The sequence below is a fragment of the Idiotropiscis lumnitzeri genome, chromosome 12 (assembly GCF_059441095.1).
Source record: "Idiotropiscis lumnitzeri isolate Australia: NSW breed Sydney's pygmy pipehorse chromosome 12, RoL_Ilum_1.0, whole genome shotgun sequence".
NCBI classification, from domain to species: Eukaryota; Metazoa; Chordata; class Actinopteri; order Syngnathiformes; family Syngnathidae; genus Idiotropiscis; species Idiotropiscis lumnitzeri.
Window position 1 is genome coordinate 9,311,885 of NC_142402.1, and position 23,640 is coordinate 9,335,524.

The window sequence follows — 23,640 nt, forward strand, 5'->3', positions numbered from 1 at the left end:
TGCTATGCTCACCATACAATTGAGAAGAAGAGCAGCTTCACTACAAACATGGTTAATGGCCAGCAAAATAAAAGACAAGCCACAGGATTTCTTTTAGTAATTAGAATCAATAATTTTAATATGATGAAAGCAGCCCAGTCAGAAACCTCTGGATGAACTGTACTTATGTATGAAATCTTCTTTCCAGTGTAAAATCACAAAACACATCATTATACAAAGTCTCTACAAATGACATAAACGGTCCTACAATTCATAAGTCCATGCATTGGAAAACGCTCTTCCAGTTTAGTCAAACAAAACAAGGTACACAATCTCAAAGAAGGTTTTGTTAAAATCCTCATGGAAGATACTGAATGATCTCTATTGAGAAATACACTACTCTTAAAAAGTTGGCGATATTGGGCTTCCGGCTGAAATTTCAGGATCAACCTAAAATACAATAAAACATTTTTAGGTGATTAATTTGACCTTCTCTAAAATTTTGCACGGGAATGGATCCAAATATTAGATTTTTTTCAATGTGGTTTCCTTAAAGAACAGCAAATTTGCCATCTATTTCTTAGTAGTGTATGTTGCTTTCTAAGAGTCACAAGTGTCTACGCCCAACAGCCGTCATTTGACACTGCTGGCCTATTTTTAAACTTGACCTGCCGTGTGACATGTTTACAGACACGTGCGTTGCGTTTCTGCTCGTGGCGAGACGAAACGTCAGCTCCTTCCTTTAAACGGTGGGCGGTCTCACGACGACGTTGGCCCACAGATCACTGCCTTTTACCATCCGGTTGCGTCAAGCAACAGTACAGTAGCTTTTGGGTGTTTCTGGTGGCAAAGACTGTTGAAAAAGGAAGAGAATAAGAATTTCATTCAGAAATTTTTGAGGGGAAAAAAAAACACGAGTTGAAAACAGGAGTCATTTACTGTTTAGCGTGCGTAGGAATTTTGGCCTCCTCTCCTCGGGTAGGTGGATGGCAACGTAATAAACAGGCACGCCTGAGAGGGCGATGGCGATGCCTATGAGAGAGTTGATGGTGTCTCCGTACAGAGGGACAATGACTAAGAACAGGCTGCACAGGCAGTAGATGAAAGGAAAGAACAAGGTCAGCTGTGGAGAGAAGAAGCCACATGTTATTTCTTTGAATAAATGTGTTCAGACAGCATAACAAATTCACAGAAGTTCTCAAACTTTTCTAATCTGATTTTTTTTAAAGCCCTAATTCATTACAATGATGTCTGAATGTTGACATGATATCATATAAGTTGGGGAAAAAGTGGACATTTCCAAATGCTATGGCGTGGAAGAAATTGACTTAAGTGCAAACCAGAGAATATGCCCCGTTTTTGAATTATGGCAGAGTATTGAGAGGGCTAAGAATACTGCATTCATGTGAAAATGCCCAAAAAAAAAGTATGGTATCAAAAATCGAAATGGCCAGAGAGTGACACGGGCCGACACGTCGCTCCGTCACTGCATGGGTGTGAGGACAGAGGAGCTACTTTACGAAAACAAAGTCAGCGTTGCCAACTAAACGGTTCGGTCGCTATTCAGCCGCTTTTCTGACTGCTTTAGTGACTATATATTATAAATAAATAGATTAATAAAATAATGCAAGCAAAAAGTATTTCTGTTCAACACATTCTAGACATTTCACGTTTACAACCACATTACGCAGATACTTGATATTTTGAAATAAAAGGTGGCATGTTTGGACACATTAAACAGTTTTTGACTTTAATTTCATCATCCACATTCTGTCCTGAAAGATTGCTTTTCTAGAAAACACCTTAAAGATCTGCACAGTACAGTTGCCAGCCTTGGTAACGGACCTGTTTCATGCGTAATAACTATAATCTCTTTCCGCGAAATGATGCAGATGATGTTTCAGTGGAGCTGCCCAATTTGCCCTGCTAGCCAGTCGTCGACAAATGTTGTGATGATCTTTGTAACTGCTATTTAAAGCACTGCACAAAAGTGGAAAGCAAGAAAAGAAGAACTTTGGAAACATTATTATTATCATTATTATTATTATTATTATTATTATTAGTATCATTATTATTATTATTATTATTATCATTATGATTAGTATCATTATTATTATTATTATTATTATTAGTATCATTATTATTATTATTATTATTGATGTTGTTATTATTATTATTATTAATAATAATACTAATAATAATATTTTATTGTATTTCTATCTGAAGAAGCTGCTTTCATAAATTTAGCAAAAAATATTAATTGTTTGTTTGTAAGAAATCCAATCCACCTATATACAATAATATCTAGTTACAAAATAAATAAATAAAAATAATAATAATCTAGTGGTACACAAAGGAATCACTGCCAATGTATAGTTCAGTTGTGTTGAACTTTGTATTGCATTATATATAGAGATTTGGCAGGTGTAAGTGAACATTTTTTTTTGGGGGGGGGCATATTCCCCAGCCATAAACCATGCAGACATTTCAAAATACTGTATAGTGGGCAAGCATCTAAAAGCATAATAAACAAACACAACACCTTCACAGGTCTGGGTCGGTCTGGCTGAGTGAAGCGCAGATAGATGAGGCCTGCCACAGACAAGCCCACATAGAGCCAATAGCTAAAACTGAAATAGTTGATAAGCTGGAACACATCCTCCACGCATAGAAAAATGAGGCCCATCATGCCCTGCAGGGATACAAAAAAGAAAAACAATTCATTCATAGTCTTTTTTTGTTTTTAACTAGATGTTCCATTCAAGTTCAAGATGGGACGTCCTCACATTAAACAGCAGAGCAGGGATGGGTGTGTAGCGTTCCAAATGGATAAGACTGAGCGTGTCAGGGAGGTGACCCTCGCGAGCACCCACAAAAAACAATCTGCAACACAAGGATGTTATCGAAGAGAGTTATGCTGCGGCTTTATTGGGACATAAAGTTGACTTGTGCGTTTGTTAGAGCGGTGGCAAAAGTAATCACTAGGGGTAGAGCGGAAAAAGACTTTTATTCTACAATGTAATCAAAGTGGAATTAAAATCAATCAATCCTTGACATCACTGATGTTGTTATAGCACCAATATTTTTCTTATGCCACAAGAAATAAATTGACGGACCAGCCGGAAAAGTAATCTAAAAAATGTATTAAAAATACAAGCCACAATGAAGTTTTTGTAATTGAAGGAAGCTCTGCACGTATTTTTCTCGTGAACAAGACAGCTGTTCTCATCTTGGCTTACATCACAGCGCCTTGAAAAAATGAAGCATCCATGTTTCACTTTTTCTATTTCAATTTTGCATTTTTTTTTTTTTAGGGAAGATTGGAATGTTTTGCAAGGGAGTTGGCTACTTGTGTCATTTTGCAAAACTATTTTCACATGCTTAACGACACGTGTCATGTCGACGAGGTGAATTCCAATTCTCGTCATGACACAGTTGTTGCCCGCATATAATCGGATATAATCTTTGGCGAACAAAATGGAGCTTCACGTTGCGCCGTTGCTTCCATTTTTCACCAATCCTAGGGTACTACAGTTATGAATCTTTAGGCTATTGGAATAGTGGGCTAACTGCTATTCTCATCCACCACCATCATATTTTTGTATAAAGACTGTGCCACTTTATTGTCTGGATATTTTGCACACAAAGAGCATGAGATTGTCATGACAACAGGACGTGGTGAAGTCAAAAGTGGAAAATGAGATGACCAAAATATGGGCTTCACGATTGGTTGACACCTAACTTCAAACCATAGATAGAGTAGTATATTTGATTTGTCGAGCAACGCTCACACTGTGTACTTAAGTTGAAATACAGAAATCCTTGAATTACCTCGAAGCAGCAATAATGGACGCATTGAGTCCTCCAGAGCAGGACATGGCCACTGACACAGGGATGATCCATTTGAATGGACCCAGAACTTCATTCCCAAAAGTCTGTGGAATCAGATTTTGCACACACTCAATTTCGTACAATCACAATTCATTGACCTAAGATTCCATCTTAAAAGGAGAAAATACACATGTGTGAGTGAAAGCAGGACTAGATATAGCAGCACAATGGCCGTTCGTTGATGCCTCACCACAGCGACGGCGTCGCTGGCCAGCAGAGAGGGCATGTCCAGAACCACGTAGTAGGCCACGTTGGTCAGCAGATAAATGATTGTCACGATGGGCATGGAGATGGCAATGGCCAGAGGTAGATTCCTGAGGGAAGAACAATGTGCATTCTTACCCAAAAAAGAGAGAGATATATGTGTCGGAGCGATTTTTTTTTTTAAGGTTTGTCCTTGATTTTTCTAATGTTAAATGTAATCCGTGTACTGTATTTAGCGATATAAAGTACAATGATTGGTTGATTTCAACTCAAGGACAATCATGTGTTACATTGATAATTTAACATTTTAACTTAAATTTGATTGTGGAGGTAAGATCAAGGTGGGGGTCGGAGCATCTGTTTTGGGCAGCTTTTTTTTGTATGCAGGAGCAGAGGTTAAGGAAGAAAGAGAGGCCATCTTTGTCAGAATGTGATGACGTCATCGGACGAAATGTGCGTATAGGCAAAGCAGTAAAGCGGTAGTGTTGGGTCGATCTTCACTGATTTGTTAAAAAAGAAGGAATCTTTACAGGGAACTTGAGTGAATGGATGACTTCCTCAAGTGATTTGTTCTTTCCTCACTTCATTTGAGCTCAGGAATGCGCATTTCGTCAATCATCGCCAACGACCAATCAGCAGGCAGCGTCAGATGGAGGCGGGATTTTCCTAAAAGCATCGCCACGCTATTGGTATTCACGGAATCAATGAGATCATTTCCCCGCACAAATTCCAACTACTGCAACATCAGGGTGAGCACGGCAATTTTTTTTAACTCACTCCATCCATGTTGCGTGTTGGGGAGTTGGCGTGAACGATTTGGTCAACAAATCTTTTGATAGTTTCGATTCTGTTCACTTAAAAGAACTGTCATGCCCATTACTACAAAGCAGACAGCATAAACGAGGAACATAAGATGATCTTCAGTCTTTGCCCGGAGTAGAACCTGCAGCAGACTTTGTTCTCAAGACCATTCATTTTTCGCTTTTGCCATACCAATGGTATTCTTTTTGTACCGTAATAGTAATTTGAGTTGATACACAGGTATACCTAGATTTTTTTTTTTTCAACAAGGCAGGGTGACACAACTCCTCAGTGATGGGTTGCCGTGCATGCGTCTCATTCTGTATCATACTATTCACAGTCAGGGTTTCATGCCATAAAATGGACACACATCAAAATCATTGCCCATCACATTCATAATCAAGACAGTCTAAGTGAAAGTCGATGTTTTGCTGATCTTAATTTGATAGATAATGCCACTGCTTTGCTTTTGTCTCATCGTTTACTTCCATCTCTGTATAAGGTGGGCGAATAGCTATAACTAGCTAGCTAGCTAGCTAGCTAACAAACAATATTCACTCTACGTTGTGAGTGCCTTGAAACTAATATTAAGAGGAATAGAAATAAAAAAAATCTTTTAAAAATCCTTAAATTAATAAAAAAAAAATGTAGCTTTGACTCAGGACATCACAATGACGGAAACCAACTCAAAAGGAACAGCCTCTTGTATTCATTTCATCTCATTTATTTCCACGCACATTCTTCATTTTACCTCTCTGGATTCTGAATCTCCTCTGTGACAAAGTTGAGCGTGTCCCACCCGGAGTACGAGAACAAAGCTGAGTAAAGAGCCAAAGCGATGGCTCCAGGATCTGTGGAGGAACCCTCAAATGGACTCTCAAAGCTTTTTGTCTCACCTGGACAGAGAAGTTGAGGAAGTGAAAGACACTTTACCGTCACATAATTAGGTTTGTTGATCCATTGCCACTTACCGGTGGACAATTTCAGGATCCCGACCATTATGATGAGAAGGAGGGCCGACAGTTTAGCGTATGTGAAGATGTCCTGTACCATCGTGCCCCACTTCACGCAGGCACAGTTGATGAAGATGAGCATGCCTGGAGAAGCGAAGGGAGAAAGAAAAGAGGCAATCTGTTAGCAGCGTTCCAAGCGAAGGGCAGCAAGACCTTTTCTTTCACTGAGTTGTTCGAGTGAAATCACATGGATCATGACCTTTTCGGAATGAATTCAAATTCCGCAGTTTCTCTTGTTAAAATTATATTTAAATGTAAAGGACAATATTTAACCTTTTTAGCTTGTTAATTTTAAATGGGTTTACTGGTTCATTGTTTTTTTTTTTTTTGCTTCTTTTAGCTGCATCTTGCTATTGTTATAAAGTAACCATTCACGTGTATTGTTTTAACCCTCGAAATTCCAATTTGTTTGCACAATGCCCAGGTTGCAAAACAACCTAAAAAAATGAAAATGTAATTTATTGTCAGATCCCTCTTTCCTTTTTTTTCCCCAGCAGAGGGGAACTTGCACTTCATAAAAAGCTAAATTACATCCTTCATTGGACCCACCGTAGTACAGTGCACCAGTAATTGTATATTTTGGAATCTTAAAATTCTCACTACATGATGAAATTCCTCCTTTGTCCGAGAAAAACTCAATTAAAAACAAAAAAATTAAAACGTAATTCCCTCAAGCTGTATATTATTCACAGTAATTACTAAGTTTGTGAAACTAAACACAAAACATGATGTATTTAACCAACCTCATAACAGAGCGTATTGCTAATACGCAACGCAAAACACCATGAACAGGCCATGGACATTGGCATCAATGTTGCCATAGTTAGAAACTTTTAGATCTTTTGCAAATCTGTACACAAACAGAGCAGCAACATGTGTGGACATCCAATATAACAAATATCACAGGCATATTTATGTTCATTATAAAAGAATGAAAGGTAAGCATTGCAGAAGGAGCAGCACAATGTCAATGAGCATTGTAGCATGAAACCATAATGCATTTACTTTTTAATTCTTTGCATACTATTCAATTCTGTTATTGCTGTATGGATTTGTGAAGAACAATACTGTTGAGTGGTATTATCCTCGTTACGAAAAACACAACTTTTTTAGGAGGCCCTGGAACGGATTAATAGCCTGCTCATTTATTTCAATGGGGAACGATAATTCGAGATACAATCACTGAATGAATTAATCTAGTAAGTTAAGGCACCACATAGTTTTTCATTTGCTCAAAAGTGGCCAAGACCCTGCCAATCGGTACAATTTGATGTCAAGTTAGTCTTATCTTAATGATATAGAGGCCAGAGAATTAAGTGTTGTTATTCTTGCAAACACTTGATGAGATGAGCAGAGTGTTGTTAATGAAATCAAACTCTTACAAAGACAGGCTGCTGCAATGAGGCGTACAGCATTGTGTGGGGGACTGCAGGTGGGATAGTAAGCCTCCACAAGGTAGTTGGCGAAGGTCAGCGAAATCACCGCCTGACTGGCCGGCTCGATCAGAAAGATGGACGTCCACAGGCGGATGAAGGCCAGAAAGCCCCCGAACGACTCCAGGATGTAAGCGTAACTGGCTCCAGACTTGGTGATGGTGGTGCCCAACTCGGCATAGCACAAAGCCCCGAACACGGAGAAAATGCCCCCGAGAGCCCAGATGAACAAGGAGAGTCCGAAAGAAGTACTGTGCATGAGGACTCCCTTCGGGGAGACGAAGATCCCAGAGCCGATCATGTTGCCCACGATGAGACAGACCCCGTTAAGGAGGGAAATTTCTCTCTTCATCTGCATTTTACCGTCTTTTGGAGCCTTTAAATTCTCATCGGATGTAACTCGGCCTCTCGGGCAGATTGTCTGGGATATGACAGCCATCTTCTCTCTTATTTCACCAATTATTCAGGCAGCGCTGAGGAAGGAATATGCGGAATATGATTAGGGAGATGTCATCTTTAGATACTCACCAGCCACAATATTAGGTACACCTACAATAGGAGGTTCTCAAACCTTTTGCTTCTAGGTGAGAACATGTTTGGGACATTCCACGAAAATGGTGGTTTTCTGCAAATCAACTTCATGTTTTTTGATCATTGCTTTATAACTACAACGTAGACTCATAACAGCTCATAACTTGCCATTATAAATTACTGTAACTTTGATCTGCAATGTGCATAACATTGCATTGAGAAATGGAAGTTAAGATTTCAGGCTTCCTGAGATGTAATTCAATTTTTCAATCAAAAGAAAATATTAATGACAATTTGCGACTTTTTGATAAGGAACAACGGAAAATTTCCGTATTTTTTATTTTTTTTTGCAAAAAAATCAAAAATACCCCCCCAAAAAAACAAATCTCTTTGTAATGAAATTGTGTCCAAAATGAAGCCAGGATATTGTATTTGTATTGTGAGATATAAGTCAACATTTATCAAAGAAAGAGATTCATATTTCGTTCATATTTTTGAAAATGAAAAATATTTTAATGTTATGAGGAAAAAAAAGAATAAAAGTGCTGTTAAGTGTACAAGAAAATATTTTTGGGGAATTAAAAATCAAAATATGTGTGTGATAGATATTAAAATCAACATTTACAATGGAAGGAAATCGTAATTTCAGAAGTGAATTTGAAAACTTAATTCTCGTAATATTACACATTTAATCATATAGTTACTAGGCAGATTAAGATGGCGAAACGTACTTTTATTGTTATGGGATGCACAAAGGTTTTTTTTTTTTTTCGCATATAACGAAAGAATACGTCTAGCTAGGCCATGAATAAACTTGGGATAACAATGCTATCCGAGTTCCAAATGTGAAATGTGAATTTTCTCACTGTGACGTTGACCTCTATGCTGACTAAATACCAAAATCTCTGTCCATGAACAGGGTCATGCAATAAAAAGGTCATGCAAGCTATCAAATTCCTACTTTGGATCATAAGCACAAACTTTTATCTCCTTGGTCCAGTCAATGAGTGTTGACATGAAGGAAATCAAGTGTTACAAAAGAAACATCTAAGCAGACATCAGGATTGACTTACCTTACTGTTCAGATCAACAGCTGTTTTTACTAATCTGGCTGTCATGGGCCACAGAACGAGGCCGTGAGACTTTGGTGGGCTCACATGTGATCGCCGGTGAGGCAACCCTGCAGTTTCGCTCAACTACATCTCACATGTGTTTTCCCCAGCTCCATGCAAAACTACATTCTCTTGTTGCCCTCCGTGCTATTTTCAGTCTGGGGGCAGATCCTGCCCTCCCTCTGCAGATGAAAGAACAGGACACTTCTGGGTCAAAACTTAAGCCAAGTAAACAAGTATGAGCACTGAAAGAACATGTAGACAGTATGTAAAATTATATCTGAACTGGTATGGAGTGTGTCGCCATATAGAAACTTACTATAGATAGTCTTCTGATTGTGATTGGCTCCTTATACATGCACCTAAATATAGAAGTCAGCTTAGAATCTGAAATTGAGGGCAGCCAGAAGTCAGACGATTATTTTTAAAGACCTCTTATTGGAAAGAGAGATTTGTTCTAAATGGGGACAGACTGAGAACTTTGTCGTCGTGAATTCAATTGTGGAGCTATCTATAGTGTTGAACTCTTTATTTACATTTTCCAGACTTTTTGGACGTGGCTAAAAAAGACTCGCCCCTTCTCCATGATATAAAATCTTGCGCCTTTGTTTGCATCAATGGTTGAGTGACATATTTGCGAGGAACAGATTCTTATGCCCGAGTCTACCGCTACAATGTACAATTAGCTAGCTAGCTATGACTACACACAGAAAACACATCTCCCCTGGTGGCTACAATTTACAGCGCAGGTTCATATTGGAAGTCAGAAGTTTGCCATTCATTCATCGGCCAAGAGGAGCCCCAAAGAGTAGTTAGCTAACGGGCTAGATAGTGGCAGGAGGTGTCAAAACAGAAAGTAAAAACCTTGCCACAGTTTGGATTTAACCACAGGTACTGTCACTCAATTGGAAGGTAATCAATCTGTGGCAGGGTTTTTGCTTTCTGTGTTGTGCGTTCTATGTTATTTTTGCGCCAATTATGTATGAGCATCTTTTGATGACATAGAACGGAAAGCAGGCTTTTTTTTTTTTTTGCAAAAATCTTTATTTCAGTTTTCATTTGGTCTATAATGGTTTATTTAGCAAAGCTTGTCATAATTTAGTGAGTAGTTTTTGCTGCTGTCAATCACAGCCAGACCACAATTATCATTTAATTGGCAGCGTGATCAACATTAATAGATTATTAAAACAATTATTTTCTTTCCAAATCATATTATTGAGTTTAACTTGGGAAAATACGTTATTTTTTTACCCTTATTTATGTCATTTAAAATGCTTTTGCGGTTACCTTTTAAAATATACATATATATACATGTATACATATATATATATATATATATATATATAGGACTTGGTGTACTTGGTGTTTCACTGCAGTGAAAAGGGGAACTAAGAATTGATGCCTGCTTCGACTTCAGATACCAGTCACTGCCCTAGCTACAATACATCCACGGAAGACTCAGTTTGAGGAAGTGAAGGCAGCATTGAGGAAGAGACCGAGGCCACCAAACATGGCAAACCGAAACCATGATACACCATGAATGGCAAAAATAGCTTTGCTCAATGCTTCTCCTCTCCGTCTGATTTCAGAGAATTAACAGACACTTGAAAGCCGTTTGGGCTTTCCACCTTGAGCTCCACATAGTAGTGCACTCCTCCTCACTGGACAGGACACAGATTGTGTCTAACTAGTAACTTTTTCCCTCACTTTTTGACATTCACTTAATGACAATTGTTAATGATGAGGCTTTTGTTGACGTTTGTGCGCTAATAGTACTACTAGTGAATCGTTAGATGTTAACGAGTGTGAATTTGATGTCACTCGGAATATTAGGAGCATGCAGCTCTCAACTAGTGCAGTTTTGCCTCACATGTACGTAGTTGTCCTACTAGAAGAGCGTGCCAAGTACATGAACCTTAAAGGAGGAGGAAATGAGTGAAGGCTATATAAATCAAATTTGATTTGAAAAACACCCCCTTTTAAGTAAGAATATGGCCACGCCCCCCTCAGCTCTCCTCATGGTACTGCAGAGTCATTTAAGGGACAGATTACCAACGCTCCATTGAAAATCCTTGTACCTTCATTGCTCAAAAAATGTCCAAAACAGTGATCAATTGCCACCAAAATTCACGTGGACATCGCTACCTATGACCATTTCAGCATATCAAATGCTTAAAAAGGAAAATGAGCATTTATTAGATAACACACTTGAGGCCGTTCGCTCTTTGTCTTCACTAATAAGACAATTCAACACAATGGAAGAATCACTGTCTCACTCGTAAAGTTTTTTCCACTATATGACATTTCATTCTCGTAGAGCAGGTACATGTCTCCAGTGAGTCAAAACTACTAGTGGCTATTTTGATGCCACGAGTAGAGTCCAGGACGCTACATCTGTGTGACACGTACAAACTAGTTGGGCCTAGTAGTTTACTAATAAGGTTAATTCTGCACTAGTAGTCCACAAGTGGCACTGGTACTGGAAAAATGGTACTAGTAAGACTAGTACGTCTACTAGTGCGCTGAATTGTATTGACTGCAATAGGGAATAAATGCTCAAAGGGCTTTCCATATGCACTGAAGTCACAACGTGCAAACAGATATAGCTACACACGATGAGGCTTTAAACAGGACACACGCTGAGCTACACTAGTAGACTATTGTAGTGTCTCACAACAGCAAGGCAGAATCACAAATGTTGAAAGAGCGAGGCAAGAATTTTAATATTGTAACAAAAAGGAAATATAAAATCATCTTTCTAACAGTCCGTCATGCTTGACTCTAAACTAAACTACATTTCTTTAATTCTCTGTATTAAATACTTCCACGAAAGACAGAGAAATGCCACAGCTGTGCCATGTTACAAAATAGGGACATAATTAATTCACCAGTGAGCCTAATGAGGATGCGGGGTGCTGTATAAAAAATGGATTTGGAGATAACTAAAATTTTTGAAGTGATGAACTAATAAAAAAAATACCTTGACATGGCAAAGAACAGTTTAATTGGACTCAAAGTCAAGATAATTTTTGCACTTCGTTTCCAGCTTTTAAAAGTGCTTTGAAAACTTCATATTTGCTCAAGTGCTGAGAAAGTTTGCGTTCAACAACTGAGGGGGCAAACAACGTATAAAAAATAAGCCAAAGTGAGACGGTGTGCGGCAGACTCTGAATAAAGGGAATATAAATACTGTAAATCACCTAAACTGTGGAAAATAAAATCACAAATTTCTTTACATTAGTGGTTCTCTAATTTGGGTCCACAAAACAATGTGCAATAAATGATGTCATATCACTTAACAAAATGAAACAAACATAATATATATATATATATATATATAGAAGAATAAATGCATCTTTTCCAAAATAAAACTGTCCGTGTTCTTGAAGTTTGAAAAATTACGATTCTTATTCTCTGATTAAACGTTGACTTTAATATCAAATTATCACAACAATATTTTAGAATAATACACGTTTTTCTATGAAGATGACTACTTTTTATCCTGACACAATTTCTTGTTGTTCTTCTGAAGATGACTTTTTTTTCCTTGAAAAAATACAACTTGACGTACCATTACATTACTTTTCCTCTAAAAAATAGGAATTGAACATAACACTTATTTTCATTTTATTTCGCCCCTCAAAAATGGGCACTTTTAGGGGTATATTATGTACAGGGCAGTTATGTTCAATTGGCAGTAAGATTATGAGGGGCTCCTTGGGAAATTTTATCCCCTAAAAGGGATCCCTGGAAACAAGAAACAGTTGGAACCCTCAAAATACACTACAATTAATATGGATTTTTGAGTGTAATTACAATGAATTAATATACAATTAATTTGTACTACCATGTCTGTTTTCTTAAAGGGAATTAAAATTGTTTCAAGTGGTTAAAGTCACTCAAAGAAGCACGCAACCATGGATAAATATTGAATTCCCTTCAATTTTTTAAGTTCTTTTCTATTAAACAGTTGAAGATTTTGGTGTAAACTTAAAAAAAAAAAATCTTGTTGTATTTATGGGATGCACGTGGGACAGTGGGGTGAATGTGCAGTTCAAACGTTTTAGTGTAAAATGAGATCAAGATAAATCATTTGAAAACCGTTCCCACCATTTCTGTGACCTCCTCAATTACAAGAATATCTGAACTTCATTTGGAGTAACTCAAAGGCAATAAAAATGGCAGCGATTGCATGCTGGCTGACTCCCATTTAACATCCGTTTGCATTTGTAAGGTTAATTCCGAACACAGCGGCATAACAATCACGCGAATTGTGCAACCACATTTATTTGTACTTCCCTTCCCTCTCTATTTGTACTTGCAAATTGAGTCGTACAGGATATAGGTCACAAAAATGGTGGAAACAGTTTTGAAATGATTGATCTTAGGCATTAGGATTAATACATTGGAAAAAAAAATTCCCTCGTCAGAAGAAACCGTTTTCGACACCCCACTTTAAATTACAAAAAATCCAAAGATTTGTTTCTTTTGTATACCACCGACTGCTTGCTGGAGCTGCTCTACCACAAGAATACTGACAACAATCAACAATCTAAATAAAAATGGAAGCAGAAAATGGATCATTTCACGTTTGTAAACAATAGGCAACTGGGTAGCAGAAATTACCACCAACTAGAACAAAAAAAAAGTTTTTGGGGTGTTACACTGCAAGGTACACCACACACGGATTAGTTGTCTTCTTTTTTTTTTTTTTTTTCAATACGCTTTAAATGAATCCATTTGAACCTGTGGGTGAGGAGGATACATTGGATAGATGTCGTAAATAGTTGTACAGAGACAAATCCCAAGACCACGTTGCAGCCACAACTAAAGGAACCTCCATCCTCGGGTTTGTAGAAGATATTTTCTCATAGGTGGATACAAAATGTCTGGCTTGGCTGTTTTCAAGTAATTTAGCAAAAGACAAAGGCGAGCCTGCAAGTAGACTACAGCGCTTTCAGTGTCAAAAGTGAAGTCCATTAATTCGCTGGCCCCTCAGTAAACAAAAAGTCTTGGAAGCAATTAACCTCACACAGCAACATCTTTTCCAGTGGCGCTACCTGGCATGTGACGTCGCACACAACGGCATCGCTGGGTGGGTGGCAATGGCTAAAATCATCATTTGAACCACTTATCAGTACCCTGTTTTCCTAATCACTAATCAGCGTTTCTTTGCTTCCAGTGCCATCTCAGTCGTTGTCATCCAGAAATGGTGAAAAGGTCCACAGAGCGATTATTTGGCACAGTCTATGATCTGGGCAGTTTCCATTGTGGGCCTACATGTTCTTCGCGATGTTGTAGGACACCGAAAGCGGCGGTGCGCTGGGCACCAAGACGGCGGCGGCCAAAGTGATTTCGTTGGGGTACGGCTGGAGGCCCATCTGTTTGTTGTGGTGCAGCTTGTGGACGACGACTCGGCAGAAGTCTTCACCGTGCCTGTGGCAGTTGTCCAGCAGCTGGCGAACTTTGGCAGCGCGCGTGCCCTGGTTCACCACCAGTTCGTAATCCTCGCGCATCAGCATGGAGCGTGCGAGCAGGGCGTCCAAGCTCTGGTTGAGACACGCTTCCGTCATCTGCGCCACAATCTCCTCACGTCGTGTCGACATCCACTGACCGATGGGGCCTCGCGAAGCTGTCGAGCTGTGCAATGGAGGTGAATTATCTGCTGGAAGAAATTAATGAGAGGATTGATTGAAAAATGTGGAAAAACAACAAAGGCCATATTTGAAATGATTCACTCATTCTCTACTCCCTAATCACAATATAGGCAATGTTTTGAACTGTTCATAATTCCTTCCAACTTGTATGTGGCGACTTATGACGAAAAAAAAAACTGGAGACTTAGACAAGGACCAAAGAATTATGAACAGTTTGAACAAAAGTTTTAAGCTTCTACTAAAAAGCAAACGGATGTCAGTAAAAGCCTTCTCGAACATCAGAAATGTAATTGGGGTTAACAAGAGGCAATTGAAACGGTGGCAGGTGTATGCCGATTCCCATTTAACATAGCGAGAGTGTGACTGGTTCATTCTGAAGACAGCCACATTGCCATATTAAGCACATTTGTGCAACTATATTATCTCAGTTGTTAATTCATACCTAGCCGCTTGAAAACATTTTAAAAGGTCGATTGAGTTGTACAGGTTATAAATCACATTTATGCTGGAATAAAGTTTTGGAATTATATTTTGACATAAAAAAAAAACAAAAAACAAACTGATCATTTGAGGAGGGGTGTGTAGACTTTTTATATCAAGAGTGAGTCCAAACACAACCAAAATGGTCTTGCTGACTGAAATGTGGGGGCACCTTGCGGATTTGCACAATTGATGCGGAGTGTGAGGGCTTCTAGCTGTGTTTCGCCCTCAGCGATGGGCAGAGCAGCGTTGAGAGATTTGCTGAGGTCGTTGATGGGTCGGGCGCTCTGGTAGCCATTGAGATTGTTGACCGCACAAGGGTCCTTCAGAGATTCGGGCGGATCCAGCGTATGAATGGTGACTGACGGTGGAGGTGCCTCTGCGGTGGGACAAGATGAAAAGTAAAGCACCTCATGTGTAAGCAACAGAGCATTTTCGTCATCAAGAGTCCGGTAATATTTGTAGAATTATTTCAGTAGGTTTCTTTTTTTTAATTTTTTTTTTTTTAAATTGGGTAATCATTTGAATGTCAAATATTTGAAGTTGTCTGTCGTAAGTCATAAAATAATTATTGATAAAATAAGTACATACAGAAATACATTAAAAATTATATTCTGTTAATCAGTTGAATCAAGATAATTAAGTATGAATAATAAAATGAAAAATGACACTTATTTTTTACTTTAATTTATGTGATTGAACTACTGGCTTAATGGGTTATTCTAATTAAAATGAGTGGGGAAAATGTAAACATATGTCATTTAATTTTTTATTTGATTTTATATTTTTAGATTATTTTAGTAAATAATTGGTTCACTAGTTTGTTGTAAATACTAAGATCAAAATATTAGTAAAAAACAACCAAACCCATTCAGTTTTTAATTTGTGTTATTTTTACGTACATTTTCATAATTGGTTAAGTCATTGTGATTAAATTTGTGATTAAAAGTATGATTATATGACAATTTTAAACATGAGTGAATTCATTTGTTTCATTAAGGTTAATTGAGTCAAATAGAAAATGAATAAAATAAAAAAATGCATTAATTAATTTATTATTATTTTTTAATTAATTTAGTAAATACTGAATTATTGTAAATAAAAAAATAGGGAAAAATAAAAAAACACAAATACGTTCATGTAATTTCCATTATTTGTATTTATTTTATTAAAGAACAGTATAATTAATTATAATTAAAATCAATATGTAAATGTTTAAATAAGAATGAATAATTGTAATTAGTATTTTTATTTTATTGACCTTATCTTCAGACGTGGTCAACTTGACCTTTTTAAAAATCAACTGTGGTCCTTGAGCGCTGTTTGCTGACCAATGTTATAGAAAAAAATAAATACAGCCTTAAAAACTACATAAAACTATTTTTACACTCACTCTCTTGATGTGATGAAATTTTTGCTTTTACAACAAGAGCATACAAAAATGGCGACTAATAATTTGAGTTTCACCTTTTAAAGGCTCCGTGTTGGTGCTGGTGAGAGCGGCCGGCAGTGATATGTCGGTTTCCTGGGATGAACAAGAGCCTGAGCCTGAGGTGGAGCTCTCCTGTCACACAACGATGGTAGATGGTTCACATTTGCAGTGCACACAGTGAAAATAACTGGTTGTCTTTTCTAATCATCGCACCCCCCCTCCCCCCAACTGACCGGCCACGGGCGGGACGTGTCCCTCAGCTTCGTCAGAGTTTCGTCCTCAGCCGTCTTCTCGCTTTCAGGTTGTGATGAACAGCAACTGAATCGCTGGGTCAGCTGCTGGATGGAGACGAAGGGAAAAAATACGTCAAACAAGATATGGAACATTTCTGACACCCTCAAGATTGACATGTTTTTTTTTTTTTGTTTTTTTAGATTTCGAAGCTACATTTTTAAGCAATTTTCAGTTGAAAAACACCAAGTTGTTTTTTTACTTCTTCCTACACCTATTGAGGTCGTACAGTAAATTCAAAGGATGAAACATACTGCTGCCTTTCTTTTGTTTGGTTTTTATTAACTCATTCACTGCCAATGACGGCTATAGACGTCCCAAAAAATTTTTTTTTAATTTGGCTGGCAGTGAATGAGTTAACTTGTAACTTATCTTGTGTAGAATTTTTTAATATGTTAAATAAAGACATGGGAGGAGGGGGAGATGAGTCTTGAGATGAAAATTAATATATCTTTCAGATTAAAGGAGTAACACTACGCGAATATAGTTAGATATTTTCCAAATTATTTACCAAACCAGTATCCATCCATCCATTATCTGTACCGCTTCTCCTCACAAGGGGGGTTACCAAACCAGTAATTGAATCCAAATGAGTCATTTTTAATTTTTAATCAATTTGTTAATTTTAAATAATGTGCCATTTGGAGATAAAGCGATACATTTTAAAATACTGTTTTTTGTTTTTTTTTATCCGATTCATCGATTAATTGACCAAATAATAGACAGTTAAACCTATCTGCAGCCCTACACCATTTTGGATTTTATTTTCTAAAATATTTGCCTATCGTTGCAAAAGGACTTATTTTAAAGCCTAGTGATTTTCTTTTCAGTGTGACCTTTCTTCATAACCAAGCAATTGCTCACTCACCCACAACATGCAGTGTTTGCTTTAATCTAAAAACATTGAGAGTCATGAAGACGATCACACATTTGTTTTTTTTGCGTACGTACATCAATGAGAATGCTCATCTCTGTCAATATTCACGATAATTAGAGCATAGGAATTTTAACATTGCACGTGTGTTTATTTGTAATGTAACATAGAAGTAAAATCCCCCATGCACCCCCCTTACCCACTCAATGGTTAAGTTTGCACTCACACAATCACACTAGAAAGAGGAAGGTCACGTTAGGGAAAATTATGTTAGGTAATGACTGGTCAACCATTATCACTCCTGATTTTCTGTGCGTCACCTTCCGAGGGACTTTCTACAGGATGAATTTTGTAAAAGAAACACACGTCACGGACTTACAACACTCAAATAACACGGGCAAAACAAATGTACAGTATATGAATCACGTAATATTCAGGAGTCAGAAGTTAGGACTCAGAGCCAGGCAAGAGTTCATCAGTAATTGATCAAATAACTCCTATAACGGGTGAATACACAATTTTAGTTTCACTCGAGAAAAAAAAAATAAAAACATTGCAGACCTTTGACTTCTTGATCTCCAGTACAGCGACAAGGAAGTCAATTTCAGTGAACTTCCTGACCATGGGCTCCAGCTCAATGAGACACTCTGAAATGACAGTGGGCGTTGACACACTGTGACTAGACATCACATGAGCAGGAAAAGTTGCATTTTCACATTCAAAGCAATCCAACTTTAAATTGGTCAACTCATTCAGGATACACACAGAACCATTTCTTACTTCACAATATAAATTCCCAAATCACTGAAGGTCAAACTCATCTCTGAGATGATTTGTTTGTGTTAGAGTTGAAGAGTAATATATGCAGTGCGTGTGTGCGTGCTCACTGAGGAAGGAAGGTCGTTCATCTGGATTTGCGGTCCAGCCGCAGGTCATTAAGCAAACGAGCGTATCTCTGCTGGGAATCTGATCGGACAAACTGGCGTAGCTGGTGTCAGGGCGCATCCCACGAAGAACGTTGAACATGATCTTCATTGGGTTGGTCACTTCTGACACACACACCAGTCAGACTAAAGTCACATCAACAGCAAGTCAACGGAACCTGAGAGTGCACAAGTGCTGATAAAAAAAACAAAAGTTACCATCGTATGGAATTTGCCGGGAAAGCACCTCCCACATGATGATGGCGTAACTTTAAAAGAAAAACAGAAACAAGCAGACACGTTCACAAACAGACAGCATTAATCCTGGTGATTGTAAATATTTTGAGAGGAGGCGCGTAAATTATTGTACCGGTCACTAATTATTGAGTTCTGACCTGTACATATCATGTTTGACGTCAGCACGGCGGCTCTTGGAGGGTTCGTACTCCTCAGGGGGCATATAGATCACTGTGCCGCCAATCTCCGATGGTTTGGACCCCGAGCCTTTACTGACAGACAGCTGGCGCCACTTGGAAAGACCAAAATCTGCAATCTAAAAAGAAGATCATTGGGATGTCATTTATGATTTTAACGGATTTTACAGTACACAACCTCGTCCGAATTGTGTACAATGTTGTGTTGCAACTTGCTGGGGAGCAAAACAAGAACAAAAGGCAGAGAAGGTCCCTAACTAAACTTCAGTCATAGTCATTGCTCCCACAGAGTCGTGAGAATGTGTGTGTGCATTGTTACATGCTTTTTGTATGTGTTGCAACGCCATGTTTGAAAGTAGCATTTGTTTGAAGGTATATAATAAACATGACGTCTGCTTTTGTCCATTAGCCTGTCTGTGTCGTTTTGCATTATAGCGATCACCTTATATTCCGTCATCCATTCATTGTATTTATTTTTACTCATCTCCGTTATTCATAATTTTTTACCTGATTTTTTAACCCAATTCACTGCCTATTTCTGCTATGTTCAGAATTCTTTCTTTCATGGACATGTTAACATCAATTATTTGCAGATTTTCACTATTCGTGGCTCCTATGCCACATCAACCAAACCCTCACTTGACAAATTGATAAGGTTTGTTTGAACATTTTGGTGTTTAAACAAACACATTGTTTGTCTTTTGCTTCATGTGCCACTTGTAAGGTGAGGACAGGTGTCGAAGAAAACTTTAAAAATTGTGTTTAAGGTAGGTTTATATTTGCGTATTAACAAGTTTAAATTTGTTAGGCGGGAACGGGATGGGCAAAGGTAGTCATAATTCAAATTTATCTCCATATTGTGGATTTTCACCGATTGTGGGTGGCTCTGGAACATCAACTATGATAAATAGACACTCTCTGTATATCCTACCAATCTGCAAAAACTCTTTAAATAACCCACCCAGAGGCTCTAGCAGTTTACGAAAACATGAATGCCGTGTGAAGCCTAATTATAATAAACAAGATCGTAACAGTGGTTTGTGCTCCCCTGATGAAAATATAACTAAAGCACCTCGCGCACACCTTAACATGGAATTCGCTGTCCAGCAGAATATTCTGCGTCTTCAGGTCATGGTGCAAAAGTGGCGGCGACATGTTGTGAAGGAAGTTGACTCCCAAGGCAATCTCATATAGGACCCTCAGTCTCAAAGGCCAGGCGAGCACAGGGTACAAGTCCTTCTGCGAACACACGACATACATTCAATGACAGCGTGACTTAAAGCAGTTGATTGCTACAAAGCCTTTCAGATTAACTGGCTGAAAGTAAAAAGAAAATTCCCCAAATTATTTTGGGATTTTCCTCCTACTTAAATAAATACATCAAAGTTTCACTTTTGTTTCGCGGAAGACGAGTGGGTGATACATTCATGGATAAACGAGCACAAAGAGAGATAAAGCACCCTGAATAGAAATAAAGAAATGAAACTGTCATTTCTGCCTCGCAATGAATGTAAAAGAGTTTAGCGAGATAAAATTACAGCCAAACCACTGGATGAAAGTACAGTATGTGGGTTGGGGCACTTGGAAGACTTTCTGAGTTCCTAAATTTATTTTGGATGCTGATTAAAAATATCTTGACTTTTTTATAATACTTCAGAGTTTTTGAGTACCGTATTTTTACGGCCAAAAGACGCGCTGTAGCAAAGGGCGCAGCACCAGTAGAGGGTGCTATTTCACTCACTAGTGTTGCTGTCAATGTTGTTTTTTTTGTTTTTCTAGAAAAATAAAAGGTTGTTGATTTTTTTTTAACTGATTTCTCCTGCTGTTGACCTGAATGTGTGAACTAAAGCTGGCATCAAAAGTAAAAGCTCAACCTGCACCAACTAATTTCTCCACTTTCGGTAGAAAACTCTTTGAGCACTTTTTCTCTATAGCAGGGGTGGGAAAACTTTTTGATTGGCGGGCCACAATGGGTTCTAAAATTTGACAGAGGGGCCGGACCAGGAGCAGATGGCTCGAGTGTTTTGGAAACCTCACCTCATCGGAGAAAAAAAAATTACATTTAATTTTAAATGAAAGTGAACAAAAGCATTCCAACAATATATATGTCTTTGAAAACCACAGTATTTAGAAAATAAAACATTAACAAGGTTTATTCATTTAATTTTTTTCAAGTTCGGCGGGCCGGATTAAAACGTTAAACGGGCCGCATGTGGCCCCCGGGCCGTAGTTTTCCCACGCCTGTCGTAGAGGCTGCCGATACCGGCCACGGATACTAATAAGTCAGCCTCGGCAGTAGTTGACACTATGCTGCAGCAACTCGATACATTTACGAATCAACATCTGCATCAGAATGTCTGTGTTCACAATTTTTGTCATTGTGTGAAATGAAATTAATGAATGATGAAATATGTGTATTAAATAGGTAGCTCTTCACATAAATCACTCCCCAAAAGGAAGATCTGTATTTCAAAACAGTTGGTGCTCCAATATCTGTCAGTGCAAAATACCAGACAGACGTTGTGACAGCGATGATATGATACAAGAGTAACACGCATATCTACCTGGTGCAGCAGCTGGTCCAGGGAGCCATTGCTCATAAACTCAGTCACAATGCAGAAGAACTCAGGCTCGTTGCAGACGCCAAAGATCTGGATGATGTAGTTGAAGCGGGCTTTGTGGAGAACCTCTGCCTCCTTCAGCAGACACTTTCTTTCTCTGAAATATGGACAGATAAAAATTAGCCTTCGCAAACATTAGTATAAATCATTGTTGTCATCTCACCATAAAACTGAACCAATGATTCTCAACTACTGTTTTAGGGGGAAATTGTGCAATATCACTTTTTTTTCAAACCCCATTTCATTTTCACATAAATCATGATACACTACAAATCTCATCTCCCTTCCATACAAACGACACGATGACAGGCAGAATAATTAATTCCCCTGTCAGCCTGTTGCTATTCATACAACAGAATCAAAGCTTTGGGTACAACTAAAAAGGCCTGGATTTTAAACTAAATAAGTATTCAAGTCCGTAAAAAATAATCCCTCACTTCAATAGGGGCCTGAGACTTCAGAGCATAAGCAGTAGAGAAAACGCACCAACAAATGGATGATTTTATTTAGAAAAATTGTACTGAAAGTATGCACATACATACATTACATACACAGCAAAGACTCTCCATAAATATACCTCCTACCCAATGTACACATATCTTGGCTTCTCTGTTGTGATGCATCACTTGAGGTGAGCATTTGTAATATATGTGGCCTAGTGATGTCAACAAACCTACACTAATCAGTTCTAAAAATAGTTGATCGCAACATCCTGATCAAACCTCAATGTTGGCTCAAGTTAAAGAATTTGCGTGAGTGTGTGGGTCTCTCAGTGAAGTACGTGGGTATGAGGTGAGGCTGATGCAACCTTGAATGAATATGTATATAGAATATGTATTCTGCTACCACTAATAAAGCAAAGTAAAATTAAGTGCATCTGTAACTGTCATCTTTGTCCGCATACAAGGGCATTACACTACTTCCTTGACACCAATTACTAGAAATAAGTTAGTTTTTCAGTTGTCAGCAAACCACAATATAATTTTTGTTCGGGGAGTTTTCTCGTGTAAAATACGTACCTTGGTTCAATAAAGGATGGGAATCACTTAATTTAACCCAAGTGGACCCCGAGCACCAACTATATACGACGTAGTATTGATGCTCCATCTTTATTTTATACAAAGAGTAACAACATACAGAAACGCGTGGTACCTTTCGCCGAAAGGAGAATCCAGTTTGAGGCACTTGATAGCAACGGTAGTCCTCCAGTCAGAATGTTGAGCCTTGAACACGGTACCGAAGCCCCCTCTGCTCAGGTAGTACAAGTCGGTCAGCTTCTGGTACGGAATCACCGGCAACGTGCTGGTCAGACAGCCAACGTTCACACAGCCCGTAGCCGCGTGTGGTTCCATCGCCGAATGTGAGCCTTCTGGTTTGGGAAGGCGTCGGATGGATCCACCTGACTGCCGCAAAAAGCAGAAGTGGCCTTTTTGAAATACGCAAGGAGGAGGAGCAACAGCGTGTTACACTCATATCTCATCACATTACGTCGATGTGTGCTCGTGAGCTAAGCTAATGAAGAAGAGCTGGAATGAATTGCGGGAGGAAGCGACACTGATTGCTAGGGAAGAACAGCACACTCGGTGACCAAAATCCAGGCCGCGAGGTTTCACTTTGTGCATTTCGTCTGCTACATTACATGGTACCGCCCGACAAGACAACGCGGTCACTACTCACAAGTAGACTGAAGTAGGCGGGTTTGTTATTGTGCCATACGTCACGCTTCCGGGTTGGGCGAAGCTGCCTTCAATGTAATCGGAATAGACCCTTTTCAGGCGTATATCGCTATCTGTCTATCTATCTATCTATCTATCTATCTATCTATCTATCTATCTATCTATCTATCTATCTATCTATCTATCTATCTATCTATCTATCTATCTATCTATCTATCTATCTATCTATCTATCTATCTATCTATCTATCTATTGATATCCGTTGTGATGAATTGGCACAAGCGAAAA

The 23,640-nt window shown here is 38.5% G+C and overlaps 2 protein-coding genes across 6 annotated transcripts; both read right to left on the reverse strand.

The window, feature by feature from the left end:
• Positions 1-182: 182 nt before the first annotated feature.
• Positions 183-9,074, reverse strand: LOC148325786 (Y+L amino acid transporter 2). Its single transcript, XM_088310603.1, has 10 exons — positions 8,926-9,074; positions 7,271-7,794; positions 5,847-5,972; positions 5,627-5,771; positions 4,061-4,184; positions 3,811-3,914; positions 2,766-2,862; positions 2,522-2,671; positions 919-1,102; positions 183-832 (listed from the first exon to the last, which is right to left on the reverse strand). Exons 2-10 carry the CDS (start codon positions 7,758-7,760, stop codon positions 762-764), a joined length of 1,491 nt encoding a protein of 496 aa, XP_088166729.1. The 5' UTR covers positions 7,761-7,794; positions 8,926-9,074; the 3' UTR covers positions 183-761.
• A 3,515-nt stretch (positions 9,075-12,589) lies between these two features.
• On the reverse strand, positions 12,590-23,405 carry ripk2 (receptor-interacting serine-threonine kinase 2). Of its 5 annotated transcripts, none has more exons than XM_088310442.1 (11): positions 22,829-23,405; positions 21,620-21,773; positions 20,139-20,291; positions 19,017-19,174; positions 18,841-18,890; positions 18,586-18,747; positions 18,260-18,345; positions 16,767-16,871; positions 16,569-16,665; positions 15,274-15,480; positions 12,590-14,629 (listed from the first exon to the last, which is right to left on the reverse strand). In XM_088310442.1, exons 1-11 carry the CDS (start codon positions 23,026-23,028, stop codon positions 14,241-14,243), a joined length of 1,761 nt encoding a protein of 586 aa, XP_088166568.1. In that variant the 5' UTR covers positions 23,029-23,405; the 3' UTR covers positions 12,590-14,240. The 5 variants fall into 5 exon arrangements, with proteins under 5 accessions (XP_088166568.1, XP_088166569.1, XP_088166570.1 ...); XM_088310443.1 differs by having other exon boundaries at positions 16,767-16,868; positions 20,139-20,294; XM_088310444.1 differs by having other exon boundaries at positions 12,590-14,626; positions 16,767-16,868; positions 20,139-20,294; positions 22,829-23,403.
• Between the last annotated feature and the right edge of the window lie 235 nt (positions 23,406-23,640).

Bases quoted from the DNA above. Each gene is read 5' to 3' on its own strand.
- LOC148325786 (XM_088310603.1), bottom strand. From the start codon at position 7,760: ATGGCTGTCATATCCCAGACAATCTGCCCGAGAGGCCGAGTTACATCC. The intron at 5,772-5,846 runs GTAAGTGGCAAT...TTCTCTGTCCAG, and splicing joins GATCCTGAAATTGTCCACCG to GTGAGACAAAAAGCTTTGAG. The intron at 2,672-2,765 runs GTGAGGACGTCC...GTATCCCTGCAG, and splicing joins TCCCTGCTCTGCTGTTTAAT to GGCATGATGGGCCTCATTTT.
- ripk2 (XM_088310440.1), bottom strand. From the start codon at position 23,028: ATGGAACCACACGCGGCTACGGGCTGTGTGAACGTTGGCTGTCTGACC. The intron at 16,666-16,766 runs GTCAGTTGGGGG...GTTGTGTGACAG, and splicing joins ACACGTCCCGCCCGTGGCCG to GAGAGCTCCACCTCAGGCTC. The intron at 14,630-15,273 runs GTGCCCCCACAT...AATTTCTTCCAG, and splicing joins CAATTGTGCAAATCCGCAAG to CAGATAATTCACCTCCATTG.